This window comes from Bidens hawaiensis, unplaced genomic scaffold, assembly GCF_021521415.1.
Source record: "Bidens hawaiensis isolate Kalapana, Puna unplaced genomic scaffold, B.hawaiensis_p1.1 tig00021017_1, whole genome shotgun sequence".
Classification (NCBI taxonomy): Eukaryota; Viridiplantae; Streptophyta; class Magnoliopsida; order Asterales; family Asteraceae; genus Bidens; species Bidens hawaiensis.
Window position 1 is genome coordinate 311717 of NW_027493244.1, and position 24705 is coordinate 336421.

Below are 24705 nucleotides of genomic sequence, written 5' to 3' on the forward strand. Positions count from 1 at the left end.
GGATTTTCTGAAGTTCCACCACCATATAACCATAACTATACGTATGATCCTAGTAATCAGAAATCTGTTGATGTTGAGATTAGTCAGACAGTTCCTGTCAAAGTTTCGATTAAAGAACCTGAAGTTAGTAAAAGCGAAACGAGTAAGGCTGTTTCGAATGTTAAGATTTCTGTTCCTAGCTCTGTCTCATCAAATTCGGATAAGACATCCGAATCTAGTAAGATAAAAGAAGAGGTAGTGTTACTAAAACGTGGGGAGGAATATAAGCCAACTGAAAAGTACTCTCCCTTAAATCCGTTTGTCCCACCTTATGTTAGACAAACGAATAGTAATGCAACCTCAACATCTGAAACAACTGTTGAGACGAAAGTTGAACACAGGAGTTTTTTCAGATGCAATCAAATAGGACACCTGATTGCTGATTGCCCTCTAAATCAGAGATTCAGAGGTATGAGGCCTCCAAAAACTGAGAATAAAACGAATAGTAATTACTATAATGGTAAGAATGCAAACTCACCAAAGTTCAGACATTGGACTAAACCAAGATTTCAAATATACCAATCTCAGTTTTTCCCAGTTAACAACCAAACCTACCATCATAATTCGGTTAATTCACTAAGGTTTGGTAGGTCTCATAGTCATTCCTCAAGAAGGTTTCCCTTTAGGACTTACAGAAATCATTCTCAAACTGACTTTGGACAACCAAAGTATGGGATGCCGTTTAACAGATTTAATCGACCCAAGACCAATAGGTCTTGGGTCCCCAGATTTTAATCTTTTCTTTAACTGTGCAGGAACAGTTGAACAGGACTGTAAACAATCTGTGGGTTGTGGATAGTGGCTGTTCCCGGCACATGACTGGTAACAAGAAATTGTTGCATGAATGGAAACCTGTTCAAGGAGGAAGAGTTAGTTTCGCTGGAAAGAACGGAGGAAGAATCACTGGTATTGGAACTGTGACAAATGGTAAAATGAAGTTAGAGAAGGTGAATTTTGTTGAGGAGTTGAAGCATAATTTGTTGAGTGTGTCTCAGATTTGTGACAAAGAGTACACAGTGCACTTTACTAAAGATGAAGCAATAGTTCTGTATCCGGGTTTCAAGATACCAGAGGCATGGGTGGTGATGAAAGCTCCAAGAGAAAAGAACACATATATAATGGATATGAGGTCAACTAAGATGACAACAGAAGAGTCATGTCTTCTGTCCAAGGCAACTGAATCTGAGTCCGAGTTATGGCATCGAAGAATGGGACATATACATCTTCGTAAAATGAATTACATTGTCAAAAATGGGCTGGTGCTTGGAGTTCCCTTGAAGAATTTTAACTTTGAAGATCAATGCTTATCGTGCAAGAAGGGAAAGCAACACAAGAAACCTCATCACTCCAAGAAGGTTAACTCAATTGTCAGTACCCTAGATCTACTTCACATTCTTTGGTCCCGTGAATGTAAAAAGTCTAGGTGGAACATCATATTGCTTGGTAATAACCGATGATTACTCTCGATACTCTTGGGTATACTTTCTGAAGGCAAAAGATGAGACGGTTCAGTTGGTAATCAACCTGATTACCAAGGTTGAAAATATTGTGGGGAGAAAGGTTAAGTACATCAGGAGTGATAATGGGACAGAGTTCAAGAACTACCAGATGGAGATGTTCTGCTTACAGAAAGGGATAGACCACCAGTACAGCGCCCCGTACACTCCGCAACAAAATGGAGTGGCTGAGAGGAAGAACAGGACGCTAATTGAAGGAGCCAGAACCATGTTGGCTGATGCTAAACTTCCCGTGGTGTTCTGGGCTGAAGCTGTTGCCACAGCCTGTTATATCCTTAATCGTGTTTTAACTGTTAAAATATTGAATAAAACTTATTATGAACTTATGCATGGTCGAAAGCCAAACTTGAATGGTCTCGAACTATTCGGGTCCCCATGTACGATATTAAAGATAAACTCTAAATTTGGTGAGAAAGCCGACGAAGGTATTTTAGTCGGATATGTTGTTGGGACACCCAACAGAAGAGTCTTTAATTTATCGAACAGCAAGGTTGAAGTGGTATGTAACACCGACATCACGAGTTACAAACCACCAAAGCCTAGCACGGGACCCGCTGAAGCTTTTGACTATGATAAACTGTTCAAATCCTTTAATATGCCTTACTTGGATTTTGCAGAAGTTGATGAGAAAATTGCTTCACAGATTCTGTATGATGAGGAAGAAAATATTGTGCAACGTCCGCGATACGATGAGTGTCATCCTTCCTCGTCAAGAACCGCTGATATTCCTGCTGCCTCTACTGAGGAAGAATTCTACAATCCTTTTCACTCTCAACATCAATCACCCATTGATGAACTCTCTTCGAACTTGGAAAACAATCTGGAAGTCAGTACGGTTCCGACTACTGGAGTTCACAAAAATCATCATTTGGAGAACGTGATAGGTGATCTGTCTGATGGTGTACAAACAAGACGAAGCTTGAATGAGCACACCTGTGTTTACGCAAGCATTAAGGAAACGGGTATCATTAATGAGTGCTTGTACACCTGCTTCATCAGCCAGATTGAACCAAAGAACTATCAAATGGCTCTCAAGGATAGCTCGTGGGTCGAAGCCATGCAAGAAGAGTTAGCTCAGTTCGAGAAGATGGAAGTATGGAAATTAGTTGCAAAACCGAAGAATGTACATGCTATTGGCACAAAGTGGGTCTTTAAGTGTAAGAGAGATGAGAAAGGGATAATCATAAGGAACAAGGCGAGGCTGGTAGTAAAAGGGTTCAATCAGCAGGAAGGAATCGACTACAATGAAGTGTTTGCTCCTGTGGCAAGATTGGAAGCGATTCGACTATTTTTGGCATTTGCTACACACAATGAAATGAAGGTGTTCCAATTAGACGTGAAAAGTGCTTTTCTTAATGGTAAAGTCGATGAGGTAGTGTACGTTGAACAGCCTCCGGGTTTTCCTGACCCTGACTTTCCTGATCATGTGTACAAGTTGAGTAAAGCGCTATATGGACTACATCAGGCGCCTCGTGCCTGGTACGCAACCTTATCTGATTACTTACTTGAGAATGGGTTTGAAAGAGGAAAGATTGACAGCACGCTGTTTGTCAAGAGAAAAGGGGGAGATTTTCTACTTGTGCAAGTCTATGTGGACGACATCATTTTTGCTGCGTCAAGAGTCGCCATGTGTCAGGAGTTTGAAGAAGTCATGAAAAAGAGGTTTGAAATGAGTGCAATGGGTGAATTAACTTTTTTTTTAGGATTGCAGGTTGATCAGAAGAAAGATGGGATGTTCATCCATCAAACTAAATATGTCCAAGACGTTCTCAAACGCTTCAAGATGGAGGACAACACTCCATTTGATACTCCGGTTTGCGTCAACCACAAACTGGGTGCTGTTTCGGACAGTGATGAAAACGTGGACCCCACCCAATATAGAGCAATCATAGGTTCTTTAATGTATTTAACTGCATCTAGACCTGATATTATGTTTGCAGTTTGTCTCTGTGCTCGATTTCAGGCAAGCCCAAAGGAATCTCACATGAAGGGAGTGAAGAGAATACTGCGGTATCTCAAAGGCAAGCCTAAGCTGGGATTGTGGTACACGAAAGGGGGAGACTTTGATTTGGTCGCTTACACAGATTCTGACTATGGAGGTTGCAATCAGAACAGGAAGTCGACAACCGGTGGATGTCAGTTTCTGGGAGGAAGATTGGTGTCATGGCAGTGCAAGAAGCAGACCTCTGTAGCCATTTCTACCTGTGAAGCAGAGTACATGGCAGCATCAAACTGCTGCTCCCAGGTTCTTTGGATACAACAGCAATTGCGCGATTACGGTCTGAATTTCACTCAAACTCCTATTTGCATTGATAACACTGCTGCAATCTCAGTAACTAACAATCCCGTAAAACACAGCAAAACTAAACACATTAACATTCGTCATCATTTTATACGGGATTGTGCTGAGAAGAAATTAATAGTGCTAGAAAAGGTTGATTCGTTGGATAATTTCGCCGATCTTTTACTAAAGCGTTTGACCGAACTCGTTTTAAAATCTTGTTGAACTTAATGGGATGATCAATCCCGAGTAACCGTGGTTTTTAGTTTTATTTAAAAAAAAAACATCACTATCGCTTAAAATTATGTCGGTTGCTTCAGTTTGAAGGACATATCTTCGGATGTGTTTGGTCCTCACTTCTACCAGTAGATTATGAGGATAGCCATTAACCAGATGACTGAAAGTGACTGGGGCGGTTTATGATGTGTTTTTATTCTTTCGCTGAAAAGTAGTCGTTCATACTTAGTTAAAAGGACGCATATTCGTATGTGGTCGGTCCAGCTGATCCATTGGATCTTCAGGATAGCCGTTTACCTGATGACTTTGACTTGATCGGGGCGATAGAATTTAAATTTTTTTTTGGGAGATGATATAATTTTTCAAGTCTATAACTTCATAGGAAGTGTCAATACTATGTTTTAAAAGAAAATTGATCCAACCTTGGAAAGTGATAGAAATACTATTTCTGTGTGCTTAACTAGTGAAGTTATTAGGCCTAAAAGAATCTAGAACAGTCATTGTATGTTATGGTAGCTTTTTATGGTGCGTAAAAGTAGAAGTGATACTAACTAAATCTTCTCGATTTAAAGTGGAGACTCATTCAGAGTTGTGTATGTCTCCATATACATCTTTCCGAATGATAGGCAGAAAAGCGATCACCTAGTCATACACGAGCCCGTGAGTGTTCTGATGTCCGAGAAGATAGTGTGTCAAGTACCTGCAGTGATCCAGATTCGGGACTTGCAGTAGTATACTGTTTGAAGATATGTAAATCTTTATTATTAAAAAAAATTATGTTAAGCCTTCTGAAGCCTATTGTGTTATCATTGTCAATCAAGAGGCAAGAAAGAGAACGGGAAGAAGACTCTAAAGATCAACATGTACTTACTGTTTGATCAGACACTACGTGTCGAGATCAACTCGGGGTGACTTGGGGAAAGCCAAATAAGCTTTGAGAATAGATAGGAGGCATTACAATCTCTGATGTGTTGTCCATTTAAATTTTGAGCTTAATTGAACCTAATCCGTATCACAGAAGCGATGAAAACCATACTAAGTTGTTTACCTGCTTACAACCTGTTTCTTTATGTCATAATACCGCTGAACATGGATCTATGTGACCATCACTTAATTAGTATGATTCCTGTTCGGATCTTTTCTAAAACATGCTTGTCCATGTCAAGACTGAAATTTGATCCCGTGTACGTTATTTCTAAAATTTTCTTGCATATGTCGTTTTATGGTTTAAAACTTGGTTACTTGGTTCGTTGATCGTAAAGTTTAAATGTTTAACGGGAAATTTTAAAAGAAAGTTGAACTTTGATCTAATGTATAAGGGCGTGTTTTGTAAGTTTAATATTAAGCGAAGTTGTGCAGGGGCGAAGTTGTTAAGGGGCGAAGTTAAGGGTAAGCGAAGTTAACCTTAACTTCGCCTGGGCATATTCAAACCTATATAAAGGTCAACTTAGTCAAACCTTTTACTTTTTTTCACAAACCCAACGAACTTATCCTAAATTAAACCCACGGCGAACTTAACCCTCGAATCAATCCTTGATATTAGTTGTTTTCAATCCGTGTTAAAGGTTTGTAGGCTCGGTATAATGTGTAATTCTTGTCAATGATGTTAATTAGATGTCGTTTTGGTCCGATTTGGGACCTCGTTCATGCAAACCATTACACACCCACTTTTCAAACTCTTTTTGACGTGTTCGTAACCAATTTGATCGTCTAGATCTCTTTTGTAACATGTTTTCATTGTCCACAATCACCAATTTCACCAACAAACCTCGTCTGGCCTACTGAACTGTCGCCGTTTCAGTTCAGGCGAAGTTAGGTTTAGGCGAAGTTGTTCTCAACCTCGCCTTAGGCTTAACTTCGCCTGCTGCTTTAATCTTTAACTAATCAGGGGCGAAGTTGTTCAAGGGGCGAAGTTATGGTTAGGCGAAGTTATCATTAACTTCTCCTTATACCTAACTTCGCCTGGTTCTTTATATTATTTAAAAGCTTATCTGTTATCAGGCGAAGTTATAGTAAAGGTGAAGTTGTACTCAACTTCGCCTTTTCCCTAACTTCGCCTGTACACCAGAAGCTATCATAACTTTGCTCATGGTAATAGGCGAAGTTGTGATCTGCTTTGACGATTTTCTAACTTAGACCGGTTGTTATGCAGATATGGCAGCTGTAGCAGGAGCCGGTGGTGCTGGTGGTGACGAAGGTGGTGATAACAACCGTCAATTCTTTCCGGGTCACAATATGTACATCACTCTGGATCCGGATGCTAGCGGTGTTGATGATTATCGCGAGATCATCACTTTCCTTATTCGCTCGCGTATCTTCCATGCTATTACTACAACTCTGCCCATTTCTCTACCAAACATTGAAGACTTCTGGCAAACGGTATAATATGATTGTAGAGTGGAGCCTCCGGTCATGCGTGCCACAGTTAACAATCAGGAGGTGCAGTTCTCATCTGAACAGATAAGGGTCACCTTGCAGTTTGGGAATGAAACTAGAGATGATCCTACAGACTTTACTGCTCCATTCAGAGATGGTGCATTTTTACGAATGGGTTATTCTGGTCCATTGGGTGACACTCAGAGACGTAAGGGATTTTTGTTGGATCAATGGCGTTTTCTCATGCATGTGATGATCGTGTGCATATCGAGACGTAAGGCTGGTACGGACGGTATGGGTGCAACGATGCAATCGGCTATGACGGCACTGACTTACAATAAGCCTTACAGCTTCAGTCAGATGGTGTTTTATGAAATAGACCGTCAGAGACGTGCGGTAGCTCGTGAAAGATTCTTGATGTATCCAAGATTCTTACAAATGATCTTGAATCATGTGGCTCCTACGCTACCTCAGCGCCGTCCCATTCGATATGTAGAGAGTGTCAGCAAGAGGATATTCGCACAATGCAGATCGTCGAGTGCTCGAAGTAAACCAGAGCTTCGTCCACGACATACTCCGTTATTTGGTTATTTGATAAACCCGGCGTATGTTGCTCCCCGTGGAGACGAGTTTCGGGATCCGGCACCGCAACAGGCCGTTGTTTCTCAACCACCACCTGTGGTACAGCAAGCTTTACCTGTTGCTCCTGTTGTGGCACCGGAGGAACAAGTAGACCTTGAAGCTGCTTTTGGTGGCCAAGAGTTCTTTGATATAGAACGAGTTGATCCTGAGGCAGATATTCAGGTCTCAGTAGCAGAGGTTTCTGGTGTTGATGTGTCAATGGTAGCTACGTCTGTAGCTGATTCTGAAAGAACCGACTCTGACTCCTCAGCTGATGATATTGCTGAAGCAAGACAGATTCTGGTCACCCAAGAAAGAATTCATGGAAAAAGAAAGAAAGACACAGATGACAGTGAATCTGATTTTGAGGAGGAGTTAGATCGGTTGATTCGTCGATCGAAAAGGGTTAGAACGGGTGAAGGCTCGGGAGCTGGTGAAAGCTCGAGGGTGGTTCGTTTCTCTCCACCCGCTTTATCTGGTATGACTATGGTCCCTGCATCGATGACTGTGTCAGGACCGATCACCTCGGGTGTTCCCGTGATAACTACATCATCTTCCTTTGGCATTCAACCCACTACTTTTCAGCTTTCGACTCCAGAAATTGTTTGCTTGTTACCTCCTACTCTTACTCCATCGGAAGTTGTGACAAGATTTGTTGAGTCGACTTTGGTTGCCACCGCGGGTTTATCTGATACAATACCACATGCGGTTACTTTTCAGCCTGTTTCTGATGTTCCGGCTACCTTGGGAATCCCTCCACCTTATGCTCAAGACATTTCTCATATGAGGTTTGATTTTGATGCAACTTTATCTAACTCGGAAAGGATAGCAACTCTTGAAAGGGTCGTGGCAGAACAGTCAAGAATCAACTTGATCCAGACTCACGCTATCCAGCGCCTTGTTGTAGAAAATCAGATTCAGTCGTCCCTCCTGGTTGAGCACGGTAAGCTTTTTGATGCTTTAAAACAGTTCTTAGCATCTCAGGGGGAGACGAGCTGCAAGGGCGATGAGTTGAGGACGAAGAAGAGAAATGATCGAGACGATGATCCCAATGCATCGAAAGGTGCAGGTGGTGAGTTGCTAAGAACTGAACAAACTCTTGGGACTTCCACATCTCGGGGGAGTCAACTGGTGCAACAGGTGGATCAGGAGGTGATGATGTGGTGGTAGTAGATGATGAGGAGATGTTGGATGACGATATTGTAGGTGACGTCGATGTGTTACCAGTTGAAGAGATTGAGAAGATAGGAGCCGAGATTGTGATTGACAGTGAGATTGAAGAGGGAGAGATTGTGGAGGATAATGTAGAACATGAAATTCCAGATGTTGATAAGTCAAATGTGGGTCAAGATATGGGAAGTGATGAGACTGAATGGGAAGAGCAGCCGAGATGGAAAGAAGGCTACGCTCCATGGTTCGTAAAGACAAAGAAGCCAGCGGTTCCAACTATGTTTAAAAAGAGTTATAATATCAAAGGGTATGCTGAATCAAAGAAGGGGATTATATGCTGGTTGTATGATGAGCAGTTGAGGCTATTTGTGATTAAACGTTACGATGGGATTCAGTACTTCAAGAGGTTGTTGAGATCATTGAATACCTTGCCTGAGTGTGAGGTGAAGGATTTGGCCAAGTTGGGGTTGATAAACAGGAGTGATGATAATATGGCTAGGATTATTGGGAAGATCGTGTGGAAAGAAAGTATAAAAGAGAAAATGTTCGAGTTGTTAAAGCCGCAGAAAGGGAAGCTTGTTGAAGATAAAGACAGAGGAATGAGAGCTGATGGCAAACCTTGGATGGTAATGAAGTATAAGCCTATCCGGTGTTTAAAAGAAGCGCCGATGAAACAAATGCCCAAGGATGTCTTAAAGAATCTGAAATGGCGGTATGTCGATAGTCAAACAGCTGAAGCGGTTATGGAGGATGAGGATGAACAAGAGGTGCTGAGAGTGTATGATCCTATGCACTTGGTAAATTTGTCTCAAGCTGACTTGCAGTTGCTAGACGAGAAAAAGATATTCTATATTCCTGCATGGAAAGATGAAGCTAAGAAATATCAGAGAGTAGTTTCCGTTTGTGTCAGAGAAGGCGTTCATGCTTGAAGACGAGTGACTCGAGATTTTTAGGATTACAAGACAAGTGATTGAAGATAGAGATATGAAGCTACTGCCAAGGGGGAGTCTGTTGGTGTATTATGTCAGTAGTTCAGTATCTAGTGTTAGTAATCATGCTGGTTTGTTTTGTTTTGGTTTGTATAGGTTGTCTCACAAGTTCGCCTAATATAAGCGAACTTGTGGACAAGCGAAGTTATTGACAACTTCGCCTAGTCTGTTAGGCGAAGTTGTCGAAGGCTTTATATGCCTTGGCTACGGCTTGTTTTAGGGAGGGATTCCAGAATGTGTAATTGTGATTGTTTTGTCACGTGTTGAAAGGTTGCAATACAACGTGTCTTTTGGGTATTGTAACGTGTGTTCGTGTTCGGTATTAATGTAGTTTACATCTTACGCTCGTATCGTCTTACGTAGGGATTTCGCACCTACGTAGTACGAGATACTTCCGTGTAGATCCGGCTGGGAACCTACAAAATTTCAACTAAAGTGATATTTTTCAGTATTCTCATCGAACACCCAACTCAATCGAAAATACATGCATTACTAACAAACATAGCACACCGTGACACACCACCAGTCTTGGTTGTGTTATACCTTTAAAATATTCATGAAATTAGTAGCAAATTAACAATCCTTTAAGATAACATACAAACAAAAAAAATCTAACCAACCTTCATGTTTCAGTCATTTTTTTTCTTTAAAAGAAACTTTAAGGTGATATTTTTCATCCTCTTGGTGAATTTGCCTATGCCAAACAAACATTTTACGTTACTAGTTGTGACATAATAATGAGCAACCAGTTTGCGCACATAATACTTTTGCATATCTTTCGGATTTACACTAGGAAAAGACATGCCTAGATTGAAATCATGATTTGAAAAATGATTAATTTGATAAACGACATGGACAAAATGACGAGCAAGTGTAATCATACATACTGAATTTTGGTTTCCTTAGAGTAGGCATCTAAGGAGACATGAATGGAATTCGAACAAGGATGATAGGATAGTACTTAAGTGAGGATAGAATGAACATAAGAAAAGACATAGATGACTCAAAAGAAACATACACTAATGGAAAACATGGTAATTATTGACTAAGGAATTGAAAGGATGGTAGACCCAACTACATAAAAGAATATCCAACCACATTCCCGAACAAGTTTTTCACATGTTAAAATATCTCAAGTACAACATAAACCTAATTTCAAGTCGTAGAAACACAAACATAAACTTATGAGCTAAAAACGTGACCATCATGAACCACATCGATTCACAAACATCAAGCACAATAGCGTGTACGATTTATGGTTGGACCATAAAACCAATGCAAGTTATATATTTTAACTATTTAGCAAAAAAAAAATGTTGTTTCCTTTTCAAGATACGAAATTAGAGATGAGCTTGGTACCATACCGGTACCGATCCTAATCTTTAAAAAAAATATTGATTAACATCATTAGAAATCCTCAAATATGTAGTCTTAAATCTTATTGCATTCCCAATAGGTTATTCATAACATTGGGGGTCAATGTTATATAGAGTAGTTGCAAGTAGTTGTGAGTGAAGGAGATAAAGAAATATTTGTTTATGAATAAATTTGAAGAAACATTGTTCCCTCTGTATTTTTTAAATGTTTTTTTAACTGGTTGTGAGTTGAGGAGAGACAAAATGTAATGATAAAAATATAAAAAATATTATTTAATTAAAAAGAAAAGAGAAAATGTATTGTTTTTAGTGTAGTTATAGAGTTGTTGTTGGGTAGAAGTGCACAAACCGGGTATTTTTATGAACCAGTTTCGGGTATGATTAACAAAAGTCAAAACTAGGTCGGGTAGGAACCGGTTCTGGGTTTAGTCTAGTATTTGACCAGATTTTCCCGGATTTATTCAGGTATTGGGTAGGGTCGAGTTTTGACCTGATAAAGGTGGATCCGATTCTGACGGGTTTGGTTCCGGGTACAATTATGGGTAGAGGTGCATAAAAAACCCGAACCAGGAACCGTGGAAAAAATATCTGAAACTGGTTTTTTTATACATAGGTTTTTAATACCCGAACCCGTACCTGACCCTGCCTGTGGGGTACAGATAGGTTATGCATTTCAGTACCAAAACCGTACCCGATTTATATCCGGTAATACTCGAAAACCGAAGCCGGATCCATACCCGGAACCAGGGTTTTCCAATACCCAAAATTTCCCCAAAAGAGACCTGAAAAACACCCGAAAATACTTCGAAAAAGTGCAATTCCTTAAAAAATCGAATCTATACTCGAAAAATACCAGGAAAAATCTCGAAAAAACCCGAAAATTGGGTTTTTTCAATACCCGAAAATAGGGTATTCAAATACCCGATTTTAGAATACTCGGTTCTATACCCAACCTGAACCTGATGCATTGGGTATGTTTTTGAAGAAAATGCCTGGACCCAAACCCGACCCAGGTATTGCCAATACCCGAACCCGGTTCTATACCCGAAACCGGGTATTTGAAATAACCCGATTTGTGGACCTCTAGTTATGGGAAACCCAACTTCTTTCAAGGTCAATCAAGATGAGTGGGCCAAAAATGGCCGAAATTTAAAAGTTAATGGGTCTTTATTAATAGACAATCGAGCTAGTCGGCAACCCGAAACTTTCACCCCCAATTTCCAACACGTATTCGTTCTTCAATCCTATCATTTCCATCCACCCAATATTAACAATCCCAAACCCTAATAATAACATCCCATCTCAAACAGTCAATCACCAACAATATGTTGAGACACGTTTCGAAGCGAGTTCTAGGGCTAGGGTTACCTACAACACGGTTATCAGGTCCATCGGCTAGTCGGTTATACCACGAAAACGTTGTGGAGCATTACAATAACCCCCGTAACGTCGGTGCCTTTGACAAGAACGATCCCACCGTCGGCACCGGGCTTGTTGGTGCTCCGGCGTGTGGTGATGTTATGAAGCTTCAGATTAAGGTGGATGAAAAGACTGGAAAGATTACCGATGCGTGTTTCAAGACGTTTGGATGTGGCTCTGCTATTGCTTCTTCTTCTGTTGGTAATAATTGATATGTCATATTATGTTAATTAATATTAGTATATATGTATATGTATAATACATACATACTATACGTGTTTAGGTTGAATAATTTGGGGATAGAATAATTTAGGCCTGTACGGGCACACGTTTGTTCATTCGTTTATGTTCATTTAGGTTTGTTTAATATCGTTTGTTTATGTATGTTCAATTATGTTTATTTGTGGTTGTTTAACTTTGTTCACTTGTGTTTTTCTGTTGGTAATTAGTTTTTATTCTTACTTAGGGTTTTGATATGTGTTTAGGTTGAGTAATTTGGGGATAGAATAATTTAGGCCTGTAAATGAACCGAGGGCTCAATAACTGTTTGGTTATTTAATAAACAAACGAACATGAACAAAATTTATTGTTCATTTAATTAAATAGACATTCTTTTATGTTTGTGCACTGGAACATCTGTTTAAGTTTGCTCATTTATGTTTGGTCAATTATGTTCGATTTAAGTTTGTGAGTTCATGTTTGTTCATATGTTACGGTCATCGGGTCATGAACTGTTTGTTTAGGTTTTAAACGAGCGAACATGCATGAACACGGACATGAACATGTACATTTTCGTAATGAATGGATGTGTTTTCAGTTAAGCTATTACCCGGTTTTAAGTGAAAAGTTGGTGAGAACCTTCATCCCTACATGGCGGTGACGTGTTGGGGCGTTTTTCGCTTTTTAGTTAAACCCGCTAAACACTGTTTTGTTTCTTTTTTCACTTTAAGCTTTTATAAGAAACAAGTTTGAAGTTAAGTTAGTAGCTTTTATACAAACTTCTAGTAGCCTGAAAACTTAAAGTGAGAAAGAGAAACTTCTAAAGGGTTTGGTCATGTTTGGCTCATTTACAAACTATGTAGTCAATATCGGTGGTATCTTGGTGATAACTCGGTTATCAGTCCTCATGTGAATTATTGGTCAGAATATCGGTACCGATAATATCGTTGATATTGACCAGTATTTCACTGACATCTGTGTTTTAAGTTTTACTTTTCAACTGTTAGTGTTTAATGTTGGTGTTTTGAGTCTTACTCAGTTTCTAGTTGCTACAATTTTTAGTTTTTTGCAAGTTGCAAAAGGATAATTTGTTAAAGTAGGAGAGTATACTGAATTGGTAGAGTTAAAGTGCTATATATTATGCATGATATTAAAGTTACCGATTTCCCACTGATATCTCACCGCGATTACCGATATCTCAAATATCGGTCCTCAACCGATATCCGATATTTTTCCGCATTAACTGCTTAGTTTACAAACTAGCCGAACCAAGCGTACTTTTGCTCACGCTTAGCTCGTTTACGAAGCAAACCAAATCGAATGAGCATTTTCCAAGCGAGTGTTGAACGTTGAGCTGAGTGACAGTCCCGAAAGTCTTGATTGTTGTTTGTATTGCTTAAAATTGGTTTAACAATCAAGTGCTAAAAGGCTGATTAGATTAGATCAAAATTAGCGGCATTAGGTTGATTATCCTGTTTGATAAGAACACATTAATCTTTAACAATTAGTGTGTGGAAGATTAATCATTAAAGATGGATTATGTGCTGACTGCTGAAGAGTATGATGATTTCTTGTGTATTTTGGCATTAAGATAACGGTTGTAAATTGGTAATTTGTAAATGTTTACCTTGTGATTTCAGCTACTGAATGGGTCAAAGGAAAACAGATGGAAGAAGTTCTCACCATCAAGAACACGTGAGTTTCGGGCCTTTCTCTTTATTATCATTGCTATTATATACTTGGCTTGCATTTCAGCATTCATTTGGTTATTGATAAATGATATAAACTTGTATCTTTATTCAATAGCCCTATAATTATTTATTTTTAAGCTTGTGCCATTATATGATGGCTTGCTTATCACTGTTGAAGGTCAACTAAATGTCAAAGTTAGAATGTCACTCTTTTTACCTGGCCCTTATTAATGCCTTTTAGATTATTGTAAGGACAAGACTTTTTAAGTGCGTGAGAGTGAAAGTGAGGATCCCAGGGTGCATAAGTACTCAAAAACAATTTAAATATTAATTTAGTACTCCCACTAAAGCAACGGAACTTTTAATTTATGTATATAGAGGACTTATTATAAACTGTCTCTTAAGATCCTGTTTAGTTCACAGAATTCCATGGAATCGTAATTGGATTTGGAATGTGTTCTTTCAATCAATTGGATTGACGGTCATCTAACTTTTCTTCATACAAGCGAAGGAATTTAAAACATTCCAAAGGAAAGTCAACACGTTACATTATCAATATAATTTAGAAATAAAATTTTCAGTGGCTGAAAAAATCTATGTGGCAAACCAAAATCAAATTCAAAGCCAATATTAGACCACCAATACTCCAATAGAATCACAAATATCATCCACTCGTGTAACCAAAATGTACTGAAACAAAAAAACAAGTTACAGATTATTTGCACAATGAACATCGATAATGAACCACAAATAGAAATCGCTAATAATCCAAAATAGGAAACTGGAACCGATAATAGACCACAAACCCACAAAAGCTGACCACCACTGAATCACTGATGAAACTAATCGATGCTCTGTAGAATAAGTGAATAACCAACATGTGGTGATCATATGTTGAATTTTAAAAGGCTAAAAGCTTTGATCTTTGAATAGTAAACGTTGAAGAGATTATATGTTGAATTTTGAAAGGCTAAAAGCTTTGATCTTTGAATGGAAAACGTTGAAGGGATCATATGTTGAATTTTAAAAGGCTAAAAGCTTTGATCTTTGAATGGAAAACGTTGAAGAATGATCAATTGATCATTGATAGTGTAGCAGATATGATGAGTTGGAATGGGATGCGAAATAAGGGGGTGATTAATATTGTCATTTTAGAATTTTTAGCGTTCTAATTTCATACACAACTTTACAGACCAAACGCGACTTAGATTTTGATTGGAGTTAATTCCAGTTTTTCTAAATTCTAATTTCTTTGAAACATTTAACTTTTTTCATAAAAGTTTGCGACCAAAATGACTCCATAGTTTTGTTCCAAATTCTATTGATGAGTGATTTGAAACCAAGATTGGTATAATTGCTCTTATTTAGTAATTATATATCTGTAGGTGCTCACATTATATAGATGCAAAACTTATAACTGATACTTTTTTTTTACAGAGAAATTGCAAAACATCTTTCCCTACCTCCTGTGAAACTTCACTGCAGCATGCTTGCTGAAGATGCGATCAAGGCAGCGGTCAAAGATTACGAGACCAAACGTGGAAAATCAGTTGCTTCCACTGCTGACAAGGCTGCTGAGGCTTGATCACTCATAAAACAAAATCATATGCTTTTTACTGTATGTTGTTTTTTCTTCAACTATGGTGTCTGTTTGGTATGTAACTCGTGTTACGTTTCTATAGATGTTTGGTACATTTGATACTATGGATATCTGAATGTGTATGTATATTATGAATTAGAATAATGTTCAAGTTTATTGGATTAAGCATATATGAAGTGCTTGATTTGATAATCCTACTCTCACATATTTGATATTAATCATTGTTAGGATGATATTCACAAAATGGTTTGTGTGATTTTCTATTCCTTGTCTTTTAGCCATGGCATGAAGACAAGATTAAGTAGTTGCTATGAATGGATGGGAGTTGATAGAGTTGTAAAGTCTTCAAAAGGCTTCTATAGTTCTATGCCATTATTGCCACCCACTACAACATCTAATGATATCTGATATATGATGATAAAATGACACATCTTCCACCAAACAAAGGGTGTTGCTTTTCATGTAAATGACTTACATGTGATGTTAACAAGTTTGGAAAACATAGCAATGGAAATTTAACTTAGGGGTTGTTTGGGGTTGTTTGACAATCATGTGTCTGGTCATTAAGAGGTCTGACCGATTAAAGAGGTAGGTAGTCTCTGAATCGGTCAACATGTCTTTTAAAACTCACCCATTAAGAGGCTTTCATGTTGTTATTTGGTACTTTCATACTTTGCTTGATCTAGAGAAGATGAATCCAACCCAACTCTTTAATAGATCAAATAACCGAATACCATCATTTTCGTTATACGTGGCTTCCATGTCGTTATTTGGACAGAAATAATTTTGTGCTCATTCGAAAAATCGAAGATCACGGGATGTATTGCTAAAATCATAATATAAAATGACAAAGTTAAGTTTTATGAGCCTTAATATAAAGCCGATGCATAACTATATCATGACTAAAGATTATTCACATCTGATGTCACATTTGACTTTGTTTTGGTTATTAGTTATGTGGCATGAAACATGCTTAAAGCACTTCTGTTTGCGTCTCAGTTTCTCCTAATATACTAGAAGAGTTCCACCCTTTAAATTATAAAATGTCTTTTTTACTTCTTTAAAAATGAAGCTTCCCTTTTGATTATTTTCTGTCTTTAGCAATCATTAAAAAATGGGGAATGTAGTTTAAGACCGATATATAGGTCGGTTAGTGTAAATATTGGTTTTTCTGTACAAAGAATCTTAGACGATCACCGTACACATGTATATGGGGTGGTGTGTCAGTGTCATGCGTGATTAAAATATAAATGATTTTTAGATGCATCGTTATAATCATCCAATTCGTTCATGCATATAAGTACACCGTAGATACATAGTTGTAGTATTGAATGTACTATTGTCATTAGTTTAGACTTTAGACCCACCATTATAATTAATAATGCCACATTTAGAAAACTTCGCTTTTAAGTGTGTATTAATAAAAATGTTTTTATCCCTAAAATATATAAAAGTTATTGAGTTTCTAAAAGCAATACAACCTATATTCAAATAAAAAATATTCAATGGTTGAGTTTGATTTTTTTTCCTTTAGCTATTTAATATTGTATTGCTATTTACAATCTTGTTATCGTTTTAATCTTAATTATTCAAATCACACACAAAAATCACACTGGTGCGTAGTTAGATACACTATATACATATTTTATATCTAGGAGCTCGAGCTCAAGGAGCCGAGCTGCACGTGAGATCGGCTCGTTAAAAAGCTTAATCGAGTCGAGCTTAATCGAGGTCGAGGTTGAGCCTAAAAATATTTTTATCCCTAAAATATATAAAAGTTATTGAGTTTCAAAAAGCAATACAACCTATATTCAAATAAAAAATATTCAATGGTTGAGTTTGATTTTTTTTTCCTTTAGCTATTTAATATTGTATTGCTATTTACAATCTCGTTATCGTTTTAATCTTAATTATTCAAATCACACACAAAAATCACATTGGTGCGTAGTTAGATACACTATATACATATTTTATATCTAGGAGCTCGAGCTGCTCGCGAGATCGGCTCATTAAAAAGCTCGATCGAGCCGAGCTTAATCGAGGTCGAGGTTGAGCCTAAAAATACGCTGGTTTAATAAACGAGCCCGAGCCCGAGTTTTACTTATCGAGCTCGAACTGGCTCGCGAGCCTAAACGAGTCTGCCATTTATATATTTTTTTAATATATATATTTAATAATTATAATTAATATATACAATGCTATGAAAAAATAAATAAAAAATAACTAAATAATATATATTATTTTATACATAAAATTATAATAGAAAAACATATATAAAATAATTATAATTATATAAAAAATAATTGATAAATTTAAAATCCATTTACGAGCCGAGCTCGAGCTTTGAAAATAGGGCTTGAAACGAGCCAAGCTCGAGCTTGAGCTCTGTGTAAGTTAAACGAGCCGAGCTCGGGCTCTGCTCAGCTCGGCTCATTTGCACCCTAGAGCTTATGACTAGTTTTCCAAACTTGAGTGTTTCAAAATCTATTTATAAAGCTCAAGTTTGGTTTGACATTGACTCGCTTATTGTTTATTACCTATTTTACTTATATTTATATTCACTTTTTATATATAACATAATCTAAGTTATATACTTATTTTTATCAAAAAAATTTATAGATGAATAATCGTTGAAAGATATATTTTAAATATAACAAACAACGTTTTTGAATCGTAAACCAGCTCGAGCTCATTAATTAAACAATCTTATTTTTTATTTTTAAATTCAAACTCATTTAAACTCCACTTAATTTAAATTTTTAACAAACTAATCTCGAATAACTCATAAACAATTTGAAATTTTGAATATGTTGAATTTTCTTTTCTTTTACACTCTTATATTATTTAATAATAATAATATTCCCATCACCGTAATATTCAGATTTCTCAAGATCCCAAGATCCCAAAGTCTTGGTCCACTGTGGAGAACAGAACAGAACAGAACACATACGTGCGTTAGCCGAACTGCTTACTACTTCAACAACAACATTAACATAAGTACACCACCACCACCGATCAATCCAAATCCCAACAACCTCTTTAACTTAACTACTGATACTTCTCTCAACCACTCATCTCTTCATCCAAAACTGCTGTCTTGTCTGGGTATACTATACCTTCTTTTTTATTTTTATTATTTTTTTTATATCATCACTCATGCATTTATTTATCTTAGCATCAATTACTTATTAAATCCCCACAATTTGTTGGGTTTGTTTTGAATTGTAAAATATATCAAAAGGTCAATTTTGGCAGCCGGTTATTAATTACTTTTTATACTCTAGATTATTAATTTCCATGTGGGTATGATACATATATCATATATGTTGTTAAAACATTTATTGAATTTGTGGTGGTAGTTTATTTGAGAATTGTCTCTTTGTAAAACGACTGAATATTATTGGTCGGCTGTTCTGACCATAGACGGTTAAACTTTATAATTAGATGGTTTAAATGGCCGTCAGAGTGTTTTGTGAATCGTCAGATTATAAACAGCCAAACTTTGAAAATTTATGGTTAAAACGGCCATCGAGTGTTTTGGAGACGGCCGTTCTGACCATAAAATTGTCAAACTTTGAAAAGTTTTAGTTGAAACGGCCGTCTGGGTGTGATACATATATGTTTTTAAATATTTATTGAATTTGTGGTGATAGCTTATTTGAGCATTGTCTGTTTATAAAGCGATCGAACGGCTATCGGGCCAGTATCTAGATGGCCGTTCTGACAGTAGACAATCAAACTTTGAAAGCATGTGGTCAAAACAGGATGACAGTTTGAAACAATGTGGGATTAGATGTCAGACGGTGTGTGTACAGCTGTCTAGCTGTCCCTGTTACTTTTATACTTTAAATTATTAATATCCATGTGGTTGTGATGAATTGTGTACATATCTATATGATGTTAAACATTTATTGTCTGTGTGATAATTTATTTAACAATTGTCTGTTTATGAATAATCAAACGATGAAATTGAGGACTCCAAATTTGACATTGACATTGACCTGTGTAGGAAGTGGTTAGGTGAAGGGTAGAATTGAATTTAGCTATGGATGGCCTAAAAGATAACCAATCAGATATTGATGCCATTAACAACAATATAAATGAAGATAATAACAACAATAATAACAACATAACTGAGAAAGAAGATTTAGAAAAAGATATGGTTCCTCCCGTCGGCAACTCGATTCATAGATCGAGTTCACGACCGCAACTTGATCTTAGTGGTGCTGCAATTCAAGGCAATTTCGAAGAAAGAGACCCCACAATATTGTTACCGAATCAATCCGATGATATTTCTCATTTAGCACTTGACATTGGAGGTAAATTTTGTTACTTTAATATGTTGGTTATTAATACACTAAATATTATGATACCTTTATTTTATTTTAATTTTTTGTTGGATTTGTGACAGGATCGCTTATCAAGTTAGTTTATTTTTCGAGACATGAGGATCGGGCGGTCAGCGACAAGAGGAAAATGTCGACAAAGGAGAGATTCGGTGTAACGAATGGTAACCGAAGGAGTTTTCCGATTCTTGGTGGAAGGCTGCATTTTGTGAAATTTGAAACAGCTAAAATTAATGAATGTTTGGAGTTTATTCACTCAAAGCAACTTCATAGAGCAGGTGTGATTTGTTCAATCTTTTGTTACTTATGTTATATTTATTTCACTCACATCTAATTTAACCTTTTTTCGGTCCAATCTCAGACGTTGACAATGCAGTAATCAAGGTACATATTTATATAATGTTACGATTATCATATATTTTTGTTAAATAATTATAAGTTGTAACAGTTGACTAATTAGAATGTGTGAGAAGGCTACAGGTGGCGGGGCGTACAAGTTTGCCAATTTATTTAAAGAAAAACTTGGAGTTGTAATGGACAAAGAAGATGAGATGAATTGTCTTGTTGCGGGTGCAAATTTTTTGCTAAAGGTGGTATTTTTATTTTGTGTATATTAATTTCTATTCATAATTAGCGTTAAAAGAAGAAAACTATTTGTAGGCGATTCGTCATGAAGCTTTCACTCATAAAGAAGGTCATAAAGAGTTTGTGCAGATAGACCATAACGATTTGTACCCTTATCTTCTTGTTAATATTGGATCTGGTGTCAGCCTGATAAAGGTATGATCTTTTTGTCATTCTTATAATCTTTTCTGTTTACTTTTTATAAAGGTAATATATTTTAAAAATTTGTGTTTGTGTAGGTGGACGGTGACGGGAAGTTTCAACGGGTTAGCGGGACAAATGTAGGTGGTGGTACTTACTGGGGATTAGGGAGACTGTTGACTAAGTGCAAGAGGTTAGTCTTGTCTTTTGACTAATTTTATACGTGATCAAAAATATATTGAGTTAATAAATTATAACATATATATATATATATATATATATATATATATATATTTACAGTTTTGATGAATTGTTAGAGTTGAGTCAACGAGGAGATAATAGCTCTGTAGACATGCTTGTGGGAGACATTTATGGCGGATTAGATTACTCGAAGGTAAAATATTCTTATGTTATGTCATGTTATGTAACTCGTAGATGCGAATAATTATCTTTATTTGTTATTTTATTTAAAGATTGGACTTTCTGCATCGACAATCGCTTCAAGTTTTGGAAAGGCGATATCCGAGAACAAGGAGATTGAAGACTATAGACCTGAAGATATTTCTTTATCTCTACTTCGTATGATATCTTATAATATAGGGCAGGTACGGTGTATATAATGACATTGTTTTCTTATGAAAGTTTAATAACAAAAAATGGTATCTTAAAAGTTTTTTTTTTTTTTTTTTATGTAGATATCTTATTTAACTGCATTGCAACTTGGAATAAAGCGAATATTTTTTGGAGGATTTTTCATTAGGGGTCATGCTTATACCATGGATACTATTTCCTTTGCAATCCAATTTTGGTAAAAAAATTAAAATATTTTTTGCTTACAAGATTTCTCACTTATGTTATATGTTTGCCTGATAATTTGGAAAATAATGCGTTGACTTAGGTCAAAAGGAGGCGCAGAAGCTATGTTTTTGCGCCACGAAGGCTTTTTGGGAGCTTTAGGTGCATTTATGAGTTATGAAAAACATGGATTAGATGACTTAATGGTTCATCAACTCGTTGAAAGATTCCCAATGGGTGCTCCGTACACTGGTGGAAAGATTCATGGGCCCCCACTCGGAGATTTAAACGAGAAGGCAAGTTTATGATCACAAAACATAATACGAGTTTAAATGATTACGTTTATTTAATGTAGTATTGTATATTTTAGATATCATGGATGGAGAAATTTGTGAGGAAAGGAATTAAAATAACTGCGCCTGTTCCAATGGCTTCACCGAGAACTACTGGTTTAGGTGGATTTGAGGCCCCGTCTTCAAAAGGCGACGCCCTTCGTTGTGATGAAAGTAATTTAAATGTCGGTGTTCTTCATTTGGTTCCCTCGTTAGAAGTTTTCCCCTTGTTGGCTGACCCTAAAACGTATGCTATTACCGTTGTTTATTAGTTTACTTATATCGTTTAAATGATTAAACATTCACAATGTAAAGTTGGTGTTATTTACAGCTATGAACCAAACACCATTGATCTTGCTGATCCCAATGAGCTTGAGTAAGTTATTATTATTATTATTTTATTTTTTTTTTAATTTTTTTATATGTATTTTGGGTATAAAAGGTTCAAGGATTATCATTATTTTTATGTTGGATATTTTTCTTGTTGTAGATATTGGTTCACGGTATTGTCAGAGCATTTACCGGACCTTGTTGACAAGGTAAACATAATTACGAAACTTTTTTCGACATATCTGGATGCCTTGCTTGAAACGATGCGTTTTTTATATCCCAATAAACTTAAGTCTTGTTACCTTGTATTATAAATATTGTTATGGAATATGCAGGCGGTGGCGAGTGAAGGTGGAACAGACGATGCTAGAAGAAGGGGTAATGCGTTTGCGCGTGCATTTTCTGCTCATTTGGCACGGTACGGTACCTAGAAATGTATCTTTAAAATACTCTTAAATATTCTCCGACACATTAAAAGTTTTACAATTTCTATCTATGTTATAGGTTGATGGAAGAACCTGCTGCTTATGGGAAATTAGGACTAGCAAATCTTCTTGAATTAAGAGAAGAATGCTTGCGGGAATTTAACTTCTTTGATGCGTATCGTACTATTAAACAGAGGTATTATTTATATATTTTTTTAATTAAATTTCAATTTTTTAGAAACTAAATATAAATTATTTTGTAGAGAGAATGAGGCATCTCTTGCTGTGTTGCCTGATCTTCTAATAGAGCTTGATAGTTTGAGTGAGGTATAACTTACTACCAAACTTATAATCAAGTTTTTTTTTTTTTTTTTTTTTTTAATACATTTTACGTTACCCACAAAATAAAAACATTTTAAATTCTTTGGTTTTCAGGAAACAAGGCTTCTTACATTAATAGAAGGCGTTCTTGCTGCAAATATCTTTGACTGGGGATCCCGTGCTTGCGTTGACCTTTATCACAAAGGAACAATTATTGAAATCTATAGAATGAGTCGAAAAAAGATGCAACGTCCATGGCGGGCAAGTTTATTTAAATATTGCATAATCAAACTTAAAAAAAATAAGAATGACACGTTTAATTCTGCATGTATTTTAGGTGGACGATTTTGATGCGTTTAAGGAAAGGATGGGTTTTGGAGACAAGAAACCTAGTCCTCGTCATAAACGCGCTTTGCTTTTTGTGGACAATTCAGGCGCTGATGTTGTTTTGGGAATGCTTCCACTGGCCCGTGAACTTCTACGCCGCGGAACGGAAGTGAGTCAAAATGACATAATTACCCTTCACAAAGTCTAAGCATGATGAAATGTTTATTTTAATTTTAATTTGTAGGTTGTGCTTGTTGCAAACTCCCTTCCAGCACTAAATGATGTTACCGCGATGGAACTTCCAGAAATCGTTGCCGAGGCTGCCAAGGTTTTATAAAATTACGCGACCCGAGTCCCGAATTTATAATAGTTGATTAATTTTTTGAATATTATGTTTTTGTTATAACGACAGCATTGTGACATTCTTCGTGGAGCCGCTGAAGCTGGTGGTTTACTAATGGATGCAATGATTAATACTCAAGATAATCCAAGTGAGAAACTATCTTCGACTCCGTTAATGGTGGTTGAAAACGGTTGTGGTAGTCCGTGTATCGACTTGAGACAAGTCAGCTCTGAGCTGGCAGCAGTGGCCAAAGAAGCTGATTTGGTATGCTTTCTTCAATCAATATTATTTGTATATAATTTATAATTCTATGTTGAATATTTTTGCGTCATGTAGGTTATATTGGAAGGGATGGGGCGCGCTTTGCATACCAACTATAATGCTCAGTTTAAATGTGACGCTTTGAAGGTAAAAACTTGATCATGTCATCATTTTTAATAAACGTTTCTTGTTTGTCCCGAATAATTTTTTTATTGATGTTGACGATGAAAATATTTGTGTAGCTTGCGATGGTGAAGAATCAACGATTGGCGGAGAAGTTGATTAAAGGGAATATATACGATTGCGTGTGCAGATATGAGCCAGCTAGCTAGTTGGTTGAAATGTTTGGTGTTACTTTAAGCTATACAACGTTGTTTTTATTTATGTACTTGATAATTAATCGAATCTTGTATCTATGTATTTAAGCCTCGGTTTGACGGTTTCGGCTGTGAGAAGTTCATGTTGTTGCAAGAATATGGTATCATAATATTACCAAATATGAATATACTAGTTTAAGAATGGGTATTACACGGTCAATTGATAAAAAATTAAAATTTAAACATTAAGAAATATACAATCAACAACAAAATTGTCATACATTATTAATACAATTACAACTTAAATTAAAATTACAGGAACTACAAAAGAGACGTTAGTCTTCTTTTTTCACAAATAAGAAAAAATTTCTTTGTACATTACATTCGTGGTGGTATTGGTTAGATTACCTTAATTATCAAGAATCAAAATCTTTAGCCCAATTCTGCTTGTAACTCTTGACAAGACGACGTATAGTTGTCCATGTGAGAACACGGGTTCTTTCAAGTACAAGCCAACCCTTGATAATGACTGACCTTGGCTTTTGTTTATGGTCATCGCGAAACATACTGCAAGGGGAAACTGTCGCCTTTGAAATTTATATGCTATT

The 24705-nt window shown here is 36.6% G+C and overlaps 2 protein-coding genes across 2 annotated transcripts; both read left to right on the plus strand.

Moving 5' to 3' along the window:
* Positions 1-11887: 11887 nt before the first annotated feature.
* Positions 11888-15770, plus strand: LOC143562446 (iron-sulfur cluster assembly protein 1-like). Its single transcript, XM_077050238.1, has 3 exons — positions 11888-12226; positions 13885-13939; positions 15373-15770. The coding sequence occupies exons 1-3, from the start codon at positions 11932-11934 to the stop codon at positions 15518-15520; spliced, it is 498 nt and encodes a 165-aa protein (XP_076906353.1). The 5' UTR covers positions 11888-11931; the 3' UTR covers positions 15521-15770.
* Positions 15771-19190: 3420 nt separating this feature from the next.
* LOC143562447 (pantothenate kinase 2-like) lies at positions 19191-24222 on the plus strand. Its single transcript, XM_077050239.1, has 22 exons — positions 19191-19854; positions 19947-20159; positions 20243-20265; positions 20355-20471; positions 20542-20661; positions 20745-20839; positions 20947-21040; positions 21120-21251; positions 21342-21454; positions 21545-21737; positions 21812-22020; positions 22105-22149; positions 22264-22312; positions 22439-22521; positions 22608-22724; positions 22792-22855; positions 22964-23110; positions 23187-23345; positions 23421-23504; positions 23589-23783; positions 23856-23927; positions 24023-24222. Exons 1-22 carry the CDS (start codon positions 19581-19583, stop codon positions 24110-24112), a joined length of 2688 nt encoding a protein of 895 aa, XP_076906354.1. The 5' UTR covers positions 19191-19580; the 3' UTR covers positions 24113-24222.
* The last annotated feature ends 483 nt before the right edge of the window (positions 24223-24705 follow it).